The 10,443-nt window shown below is 34.4% G+C and overlaps 3 protein-coding genes across 3 annotated transcripts; all 3 read left to right on the forward strand.

The window, feature by feature from the left end:
* LOC109126866 lies at window positions 637-1,199 on the forward strand. Its single transcript, XM_019230752.1, has 2 exons — window positions 637-830; window positions 1,109-1,199. Exons 1-2 carry the CDS (start codon window positions 637-639, stop codon window positions 1,197-1,199), a joined length of 285 nt encoding a protein of 94 aa, XP_019086297.1.
* Window positions 7,486-9,229, forward strand: LOC104719161 (cytochrome b561 and DOMON domain-containing protein At4g12980). The gene is made up of 3 exons (XM_010437023.2): window positions 7,486-8,221; window positions 8,317-8,571; window positions 8,723-9,229. The coding sequence occupies exons 1-3, from the start codon at window positions 7,565-7,567 to the stop codon at window positions 8,993-8,995; spliced, it is 1,185 nt and encodes a 394-aa protein (XP_010435325.1). The 5' UTR covers window positions 7,486-7,564; the 3' UTR covers window positions 8,996-9,229.
* LOC104719162 (cytochrome b561 and DOMON domain-containing protein At4g12980-like) lies at window positions 9,335-10,215 on the forward strand. Its single transcript, XM_010437025.2, has 2 exons — window positions 9,335-9,575; window positions 9,727-10,215. Exons 1-2 carry the CDS (start codon window positions 9,375-9,377, stop codon window positions 9,997-9,999), a joined length of 474 nt encoding a protein of 157 aa, XP_010435327.1. The 5' UTR covers window positions 9,335-9,374; the 3' UTR covers window positions 10,000-10,215.

Consider the following 10,443-nt stretch of genomic DNA (forward strand, 5'->3'; position numbering starts at 1 on the left):
TAAGTTGAAAATTCATGATGTGAGAGGGCAAAGATATGACAATGGGGCAAATATGAAAGGAAATTATTAAGGAGTGCAAAGCCGCTTGCTTGAAGTTACCCCAAGAGCATCTTATACTCCATGTGGATGTCATAGCCTTAATCTAGCTTTTTGTGATATGGCTTCCTCATCTACAAAAGCTGTGTCATTTTTTGGGATTGTTCAACGTCTTTATTGTTTGTTTTCATCATCAACTAAGAACTGTGATATATTCAGGGAAATGGTTGGTGGCATCTGACTAAAACCATTGTCGCAGACTCGTTGGAAAAGTCGGATCGACAGTGTGAAACTTATAAGATTTCAAGCTCCAAAAATAAAAGATGCCCTATTTTATTTGGCTGAAAATAGTGATAATCCAATGCATAGAAGCGAAGCTGAATCTCTTGCAGAGAGTGAAGTACATGGAATTGGAGGTTTTGATTTTTTGTAAGAGATGCCCTATTTTATTTTAACATTGTAAGCAAGCTCCTTCAATCAGAGAACATGGATATTTATACTGCTATTTTTCAAATGAAAGGGCTTGTTTCCTTCTTGAAAGATTATAGATAAACTGGTTTTGAGTGAGCGAAAGTTGAAGCTACATGGATTGCAAATGAAATGGAGAATGAATCTGAATTTTATGTAAAGCCGAAATGTTCCAGAAAAAGGAGAAGACATTTTGATGAATATGTTCAAGACATTGATGAAGGTACGGTTTTACAAGGTGAAGAAGGCTTTAGAGACAATTATTTTCTAAACATCATGGATCAAACGATTGTTTCTGTTGAGACACGATTTGAACAATTTGAAAGGTATGAGCAGATTTTTGGATTTTTATTTGATTTAAAGAAGTTGACATCAGCTAGTGATGATGGGTTGTTGGAATCTTGTGTTAAGTAAGAAGCATTTTTAACGCATGGTGAACATTCTGATGTGGATGGAAAAGATTTATTCTTAGAGCTTAAACTTCTAAAAGAAGTTTTACCAAAGGAGATGAAAAGGGCTATAGAGGTGTTGGATTTCTTAAAAAAGATGGAGGGTTGCTATCCAAATAGATGGATTGCTTACCATATATTGTGGACAATTCCAGTTTCAGTTGCTTCTGCAGAGAGAAGTTTTTCAAAGCTGAAGCTGATAAAGAATTATCTACGATCTACAATGTCACAAGACAAGTTGAATGAATTAGCAATGATGTCTATCGAGAGAGATATGATCGAAGAACTCGAGTATGAGAAGCTAATGAATGAATTTGTTGCGATGAAGGTTAGAAAAGTTTTTTTTAGATTGTTTTACATTGTTCAAGTTTTTAATAACTTTTTAAAATATTGTTTAATTATATTTTAGTATTTTAATGATTTTTTTTGTTTATTAGATTTGACATAGAAAATATGCTTTAGGCCACCAAAATTCAAGGACCAGCCCTGCTTTCAACCGCATGCTCCAAAAAATTTGATCATTAATTGTTGGCTTTATTTGTTTGGTCCATGGGTCAAACCTGCGTGGAAAGAAAAGCTAAACTATCTTGAAAGATTCTAGAGCTTCTGCCGTCTTTACTTGTATTTAAAAATATAAAAATAGATGTTATGTTTAAAGCTTCACACAAAACTTTAAGACCTTAACTTTCTTTGTGTATAATGAATATAGCTAGCGATTCAATGATACCGCAAAGGAGATGCAAGAGGATATGCCAATCTTTCAAAACGATAGGTGCCTGAATAAAGTTAGCAACCAATGACAATTAATTACAATCAGAGAGTTCTCTGAAATTTTAGTCAACATTTGGCATATTTTATGTTATTAAAAATAATACTCCATCTTTAGATACATATGATAGAGAATCAAGATAATTTTGGAAATAAATGATTTAATGCTCTTTTTTTGGAGCAACTAAGATTTAATACTATCTCAAAACATGCATTCACACTTTAAAACATGCTAGTTACTCAGAAAAAAATAATGTGAATTAGAATTTATTTATGGGTAATTCTCAAAAATAGTACACATTTCAGTTTTTGTTCCAAAATTAGCACACACTCTTAAATATTCCAAATTTAGCACTAATTTGTATATCATTAAAAATAAAATATCCGTATATTAAAACAATAATCTATTATCTCACATCTGAACAAAATAGTGAAATTGTAGCGACCGTGTTCTCTCTCACTCCTCCCTCTCCGTTGATTCCAAAACCAAATGCAAACAATGTACCACCGGCAAACCCAATCAGATCTGAATCGGAGGTGAGTCATCGTCGGCCAGTGTATCATCGTCGGTTAATCAACGGTGGTATCTCGTTCGCGTTTTGGATTCATGATTCTTCTTCTTCCCTGATCATCTTCTTCGTCTTCGTGTCACTGTTCATCATCTGGTATTCGTGTCACTGTTCATCATCTGGTCTTCGTGTCACTGGTCATCATCTGGTCTTCGTAATGGAAGCTTTATATCCATTTTCACTTGCTTTTCTTCTTCTATTGTAGAAATTTTAAGCATTGTAACTTTTATATGTATGTGATTTTAACTTTTCTAAATCCCTAAAAAACCTAAATCACCATATTCTTATCAATTAGTTAGGCTAGTATTTGAGGACATAAACAAACCAGAACTTGAGATGATTTTGTGTTGGCTTTATGTGTGTATGATTTTCAGTTGTAATTTTTATGTTTGTTGAAAATTCAGGAAGCATTGTTGAAAGTTCAGGAAGCATTGTTGAAAGTTCAGAAATACTTTCCTGAAACATATTCCATGTTTTCATTTTTTATTGCAGGAATTAGGGATTGAAGATTTCTCGAAGCTACGTGGTGTACGCAATATGCATGTATACTTTAGATATTCTTTAGGAGTGTGTTGACATTTAATAGGAGTATGTTCCTTTATCTAGTTTTACTTTATATGTTGTTTAGATGTCAATGTTGTTTGAGAAACATTTTTACATTGTTTTTGGTACTTGTATGATGTTTCTACATCATAACAGTGTCACATGTTTTTGTTAGCACTTTAATTTTACTGTGATTGAATTTCAAGAAGGATTTTATGAAATTAAGGAAGGAATGTATGAAATTCGGGAAAGATTCTATAAAATTTATGAAGGTCTCTTTGAACTTTATGATGACCTTTATGAAAAACTTTGAATTTCCTAACATCAAAACTTTATAATGACTTTTATGAAAAAACTTCATAACCGCTTACAAGAGATTGTGGAAACATTGATTCAAATTTAGGAATGATTCTTTGAAAATAAGGAAGGAATTATCAAATTTCAAGAAGGTTTTCATTGAGAAAAAAGAAGCAGACATTTGTGATACATTACCCCTTACTAATGGAGTAATATATCATATATTACTAATTCTAATGGTGTAATTTGTGATACATTGGGATAAAAGATAAATACAGAGATTTAAATACATATTTTTATGAGTTTATGAAGGATTCCAAAGTGTTTAGGAAGATGTTCTTGAAGTTCATGAACGTCTTCCTAAATATAAGAATGAACATCTATGTGGCTAACTTTGGGTTTGATTTTTGTATGTCTCTGAAAGTTGTCAAACTCATCATTTTTTCTGAGAAACTATGAAAATTGTCGAACTCTTGAGAATATAAGCATTAGCTTATATTTTCCACAATCATTTTCTCTCTTAAAATTCATGATGGCTTTCATAAAAACAAAATTATTTAGGAAGGATTAAATGATAGTTCGTGAATGTCTTCCTAAATGTCTGAAAGCAGATCCAATTCTAAGTTAAGCGAACTAAGACCCAAATCCAATTTGTGTTACATCGCTGCAACTCAATTCACCGTTGCGTTCAGCTTTTTCTCTATACTAAGCTTTCGTCCATCATTTTTCCAAATTGAGCTGTCAAAGTTTCGATATACTTCTTCTTGACTTCTTCTTCTGTCGTTATCGTTACCTCCTTTGACAACAAAGTGGTGGGAAACGATGATGGTTCGAACAAGCAAATCATTACGACATCGGAGGTTAAGGAGACTGTTACGACGAAGAAGAAGTACTCCGGTCAATGATAGAGTCGGCAAAAGCGGAGGAGTATGGTGAGTTTCTTCTGGAAATTGTTGAGGACAAAGGCACATGAAAAAAACCCAGATATAATAATAATTGTATAAAATAATAAATTATCCTAATAATTACAAATGCTAATTTTGGAAAATTTAATCATGTGTGCTAAGTTTGGAAGGAAAAGTCAAGAAGAAGTGTATCGAAGGAGGTTACGATAACATGACATTAAATGTGTTATCTTAGAGTATTTCTCTTTATTTATTTATTTAGAATGAACACCTTTTAAAATAATAATGTGCATTGTAATCAGGCCCGGCCCATACATAAAGCAGCCGAAGCATTTGCTTTAGGCCATACAATATAGGAAAATTTTTTGGGCCACATCTTCAAGTAATTACGTAGGTCAGCTGGCTATGTGTCATGCAATTAAGTAGCTTGTCATTGGTTTGAATCTTCTACTCTGCACCTTTTTTTATTACGTTTTTTTCCCTTTTTACAGTTTTCTTTTTTTCGTTTGCTTACATTTTTGTTTTCTTCTTTTTTTTTGGTAAGAATTGTCAAAAAAATTTAATTAATTTTGTATAATTCCTGTTTTTAACAAGAAAATCTCCAAATATTAGATTATATTAGATATTAAAATATTAAAGTTCTTCAAACGAAACAAAAATTAAAAATTTTACACAAGAACATCGATTATTGCTGCTGATAGGTAACATGATAAGCTTTTGTTTTTTCTCCTCCTTAACTTTAATCCTTATTTTATTATAATAATACTATATTATCAACTGTTTTGAATTATTATCAAATCAAAGGTTATGATTTAAAAATAATAAATGTATTTGGGAATTAGGGATTGCAAAATCATGTTCGTCTCGTTCTGTTTACATCAATAATCTTATGTTTCTATTTTAGTTTCAATAATTTAAACTATTTCATGATTATAAGTATATGTTTTGTTTGTGATTATGCCTTCGGTTAGTTTCAGAACACATGCCCATGGACATGAAAAAAAGACAAAAGAAAAAAAGAGGAGAAGAATCAACTAAGTCTCAAACTAATGACATGTTGAAGTATGTCACTGTATCGAAAAAATCCCGGATTAATGATGAAGTTGTTAAAGATGAAAATCCTGGTTTTGAAGATGTTGATGATGTTGAGAAAGAGTTGCACACTGAAGAGCCACATGGAAGTGTTAATATGGATGTAAACATGGAGCAACATGTGAATAAAGATTCGACAGACACCCAAGAAGATCAACAGGAGTATGTGGATATGATCCAGGAAACTGGGCAAAGATTAGACAAAATGAGAGAGATTTATTAGTGAAAAATGGTCCTCCGGCTAAACCACCAAATAGTTATCTATTTCCGAAAAATAAAATTGGTAAGTGCTTTTCTCATTCATCTTATACAAGAAAAATGAGCAATGGAGAACAACATGATAGGCAACAATTAATTTACTCAAAATCAAAAGATCTTACCTTTTGTTTGTGTTGTAAATTGTTTAGTCATGAAAAAATTCCTCCTCTATTGGCAAGTATCGGCTAAAATGATTGGAGAAATAGTTCGTTGCGGTTACGAATTCATGAAACTGGTCATGGACATATTTTATGTATGACTAGGTGGACATAGCTAATAACAAGACTGCAAAAGAAGATAACCATTGATAAACAGTTGGAGGAAGAAATTAACAGGGAGAGATAACATTGGAGAGATGTGTTGCTTAGAATAGTTGCAGTAGTTGAAACTCTTGCCACTAGAAACACAACATTCCACGGAGAGAATGAGAATATTGGTGATCCGAAGAACGGAAACTTTTTGGGAATGATTGAGGGGTTTGCGAAATTTGATCCAGTAATGAAAGAGCATTTTCGTCAGTTTAAACAAGGTGAAAGTCAATGTCATTACTTTAGTTATAAAATTCAGAATGTGTTCATTGAGATGCTTGCACATTCAACATTAATTTTCAACTTAAGATCAACCAGTTCATCAACAAGATTCTAGAAGCAAAGTATTTTGCGGTTATTCTCGATTGTACTCTTGATGTTAGTCGTAAAGAGAAATTGACTCTTCTTATTCGATGTGTAGATACCTCAACAACCTCACCCAGAAGCGAAGCTGAATCTCTTGCAGAGAGTGAAGTACATGGAATTGGAGGTTTTGATTTTTTTGTAAGAGATGCCTTATTTTATTTTAACATTGTAAGCAAGCTCCTTCAATCAGAGAACATGGATATTTATACTGCTATTTTTCAACTGAAAGGGCTTGTTTCCTTCTTGAAAGATTATAGATAAACTGGTTTTGAGTGAGTGAAAGTTGAAGCTACATGGATCGCAAATGAAATGGAGAATGAACCTGAATTTTATGTAAAGTCGAACTGTTCCAGAAAAAGGAGAAGACATTTTGATGAAGATGTTCAAGACATTGATGAAGGTACGGTTTTACAACGTGAAGAAGGCTTTAGAGACAATTATTTTCTAAATATCATGGATCAAACGATTGTTTCTGTTGAGACACGATTTGAACAATTTGAAAGGTACAAGCAGATTTTTGGATTTTTATTTGATTGAAAGAAGTTGACATCAGCTAGTGATGATGGGTTGTTGGAATCTTGTGTTAAGTAAGAAGCATTTTTAACGCATGGTGAACATTCTGATGTGGATGGAAAAGATTTATTCTTAGAGCTTAAACTTCTAAAAGAAGTTTTACCAAAGGAGATGAAAAGGGCTATAGAGGTGTTGGATTTCTTAAAAAAGATGGAGGGTTGCTATCCAAATAGATGGATTGCTTACAATATATTGTGGACAATTCCAATTTCAGTTGCTTCTGCAGAGAGAAGTTTTTCAAAGCTGAAACTGATAAAGAATTATCTACGATCTACAATGTCACAAGACAAGTTGAATGAATTAGCAATGATGTCTATCGAGAGAGATATGATCGAAGAACTCGAGTATAAGAAGCTAATCAATGAATTTGCTGCAAAGAAAGTTAGAAAAGTTTTTTTAGATTGTTTTACATTGTTCAAGTTTTTAATAACTTTTAAAAATATTGTTTAATTATATTTTATTATTTTAATGATTTTTTTTATTTATTAAATTTAACATAGAAAATATGCTTTACGCTACCAAAATTTAAGAACCGGCCCTGATTGTAATTCTTTTTATAAAAAGTATATAAAATACCCTATAAATATATAAAAATCGAAGGCCAAAAATACTTTTAGATACTTAGTTTTAGGTCAAACATAATAACGGTCCACTAATCTGATTATGTTCTGTTTCACGATCTTCCAGAATCAGACAACAACAACAACAAAGTTCGTTGTGCTGTTTTTTTTTTTTTTTTTTTTTTTTCCCAAAAAAAAAAATCACAAATNACCTTCAAAATAAAAAAAAAGAAAAAAATATACAAATCTTAATTAACTGAAACCACGTGTGTATCGTAGATTTAGATACAAGCTATAATTATCACACACCGTTTCACCTATTTTATCTCCTCCGACCAATACTTAACGGTTACTACAACTCATCTCATCATCATGGCGTCTTCTTACCTTAGAATCTCTCTTTCCTTTGTCTTCTGGGCTTTGCTACTCTCACCGGCTGTGTCACAGTCATCATCTTCTTGTTCGTCACAGACATTTTCCGGCGTCAAATCTTACCCTCACTGCCTCGACCTCCTTGACCTCAAAGCCTTTCTCCATTACTCCTATGACGCATCTAACACAACCCTCTCCGTTGTTTTCTCTGCTCCACCTTCAAAGCCTGGTGGATGGATCGCTTGGGCTATTAACCCTAAATCCACCGGCATGGCTGGATCTCAAGCCCTCGTTGCCTCTAAGGACCCTAAAACCGGCGTCACCTCCGTTACCACCCTCAACATCATCTCATACAGCTCTCTTGTTCCCTCGAAGCTCTCGTTTGAAGTGTGGGACATTAAGGCCGAGGAGGCGGCTAAAGACGGTGGAGCTTTGCGGATCTTTGCGAAGGTGAAGGTTCCGGCGGATTTGGCGGCTAAAGGGAAGGTTAATCAGGTTTGGCAGGTCGGACCTGGAGTGTCCAATGGAAGGATAGCCCCTCATGATTTCAGCGGTCCAAATCTCAACGCGATGGGAGCGCTCGATCTGACTGGAGCCACCCCATCAGTCCCTGTTTCCGGGGGCGGTGAAGGGAACTCTAAGGTTCATAAGAGAAACGTGAGTTTTTATTTGATTACATTTTTTTGTTTTTAAAACCGTTCTCTCCAAAACTTTGGATCCTTTGGCTTAACGATTTGAATCTGAATTGGTAGATCCATGGGATATTGAACGCTGTGAGTTGGGGAATTCTGTTCCCGATTGGAGCCATGATAGCTAGATACATGAGGATATTTGAATCAGCAGATCCTGCTTGGTTTTACCTCCACGTGTCATGTCAGTTCTCGGCGTACGTCATTGGTGTAGCCGGATGGGCCACCGGACTTAAGCTAGGTTCCGAATCCAAAGGTATTCAGTACAACAGTCACCGAAACATAGGCATCGCTCTCTTCTCTATTGCCACTCTTCAGGTAATTATTAAACCAATGCTAATCCTCATTAGGACCATGCATTAGAGTGTTATTTGTTATACTAGTGGATATTGCAAGTTGGCCAATAGAAAAGATATGTTTTGTTCTGTTGTTGAACTATGCTTTTGTGTCTTTTTGCGCGTGTTTAAAGATGTTTGCGATGCTGTTGCGGCCAAGGAAGGACCACAAGTTTAGATTCGTTTGGAATATTTACCACCACGGAGTTGGATACTCTATCCTCATCCTTGGAATCATCAATGTTTTCAAAGGTCTTAGCATCTTAAACCCAAAGCATACTTACAAGACGGCTTACATTGCTGTGATTGCGACCTTAGGAGGCATTACTTTACTCTTGGAAGCTGTTACTTGGGTCATTGTCCTCAAGAGAAAATCTGCTAATTCTACTAAGCATCCTAAGCCTTAACCCGTGTTGGCACTTGGTATAGTTCAAAGAGTTTGTATTGTTTTATTTATTTTCATTTGAGTTAGAAACTACATTATATCTTTCTCCACAAATCATGATTCATCCCTAGACATTGCTTGTTTTGATGATGATGACTACTGCTTTTGAGGTTTATGTATAGTAGGAGAAAAGAAACACATATATGTATTAGTGTTTGTGTTTTTTTTTTATCGTTTGTTATTGTGATTCAAAGTACTTGTAGGGATTTTTTTAAAAACTTCTATCTTTCCAATCCTTTTTAGATGATGTCTGAGATTATGACGAAACGAAATATGATCAAAAGTCTACGTGGGNGATATTGAACGCTGTGAGTTGGGGAATTCTGTTCCCGATTGGAGCCATGATAGCTAGATACATGAGGATATTTGAATCAGCAGATCCTGCTTGGTTTTACCTCCACGTGTCATGTCAGTTCTCGGCGTACGTCATTGGTGTAGCCGGATGGGCCACCGGACTTAAGCTAGGTTCCGAATCCAAAGGTATTCAGTACAACAGTCACCGAAACATAGGCATCGCTCTCTTCTCTATTGCCACTCTTCAGGTAATTATTAAACCAATGCTAATCCTCATTAGGACCATGCATTAGAGTGTTATTTGTTATACTAGTGGATATTGCAAGTTGGCCAATAGAAAAGATATGTTTTGTTCTGTTGTTGAACTATGCTTTTGTGTCTTTTTGCGCGTGTTTAAAGATGTTTGCGATGCTGTTGCGGCCAAGGAAGGACCACAAGTTTAGATTCGTTTGGAATATTTACCACCACGGAGTTGGATACTCTATCCTCATCCTTGGAATCATCAATGTTTTCAAAGGTCTTAGCATCTTAAACCCAAAGCATACTTACAAGACGGCTTACATTGCTGTGATTGCGACCTTAGGAGGCATTACTTTACTCTTGGAAGCTGTTACTTGGGTCATTGTCCTCAAGAGAAAATCTGCTAATTCTACTAAGCATCCTAAGCCTTAACCCGTGTTGGCACTTGGTATAGTTCAAAGAGTTTGTATTGTTTTATTTATTTTCATTTGAGTTAGAAACTACATTATATCTTTCTCCACAAATCATGATTCATCCCTAGACATTGCTTGTTTTGATGATGATGACTACTGCTTTTGAGGTTTATGTATAGTAGGAGAAAAGAAACATATATATGTATTAGACTATTAGTGTTTGTGTTTTTTTTTATCGTTTGTTATTGTGATTTAAAGTACTTGTAGGGAATTTTTTAAAAACTTCTATCTTTCCAATCCTTTTTAGATGTCTGAGATTATGACGAAACGAAATATGATCAAAAGTCTACGTGGGGTAAAAACACTTGTCATAAGATTTATTTTTGGGTATTTTGAGTGATGATAAGTTATCATTGATGACATTTAAAACTTTAATGCGTCCACCTACTCACGAATCAGCTTT

Source organism: Camelina sativa, chromosome 10, assembly GCF_000633955.1.
Source record: "Camelina sativa cultivar DH55 chromosome 10, Cs, whole genome shotgun sequence".
Taxonomy (NCBI): domain Eukaryota; kingdom Viridiplantae; phylum Streptophyta; class Magnoliopsida; order Brassicales; family Brassicaceae; genus Camelina; species Camelina sativa.

Bases quoted from the DNA above. Each gene is read 5' to 3' on its own strand.
- LOC109126866 (XM_019230752.1), top strand. From the start codon at position 637: ATGGAGAATGAATCTGAATTTTATGTAAAGCCGAAATGTTCCAGAAAA. The intron at 831-1,108 runs GTATGAGCAGAT...GGACAATTCCAG, and splicing joins CGATTTGAACAATTTGAAAG to TTTCAGTTGCTTCTGCAGAG.
- LOC104719161 (XM_010437023.2), top strand. From the start codon at position 7,565: ATGGCGTCTTCTTACCTTAGAATCTCTCTTTCCTTTGTCTTCTGGGCT. The intron at 8,222-8,316 runs GTGAGTTTTTAT...CTGAATTGGTAG, and splicing joins CTAAGGTTCATAAGAGAAAC to ATCCATGGGATATTGAACGC. The intron at 8,572-8,722 runs GTAATTATTAAA...GCGTGTTTAAAG, and splicing joins TCTCTATTGCCACTCTTCAG to ATGTTTGCGATGCTGTTGCG.
- LOC104719162 (XM_010437025.2), top strand. From the start codon at position 9,375: ATGATAGCTAGATACATGAGGATATTTGAATCAGCAGATCCTGCTTGG. The intron at 9,576-9,726 runs GTAATTATTAAA...GCGTGTTTAAAG, and splicing joins TCTCTATTGCCACTCTTCAG to ATGTTTGCGATGCTGTTGCG.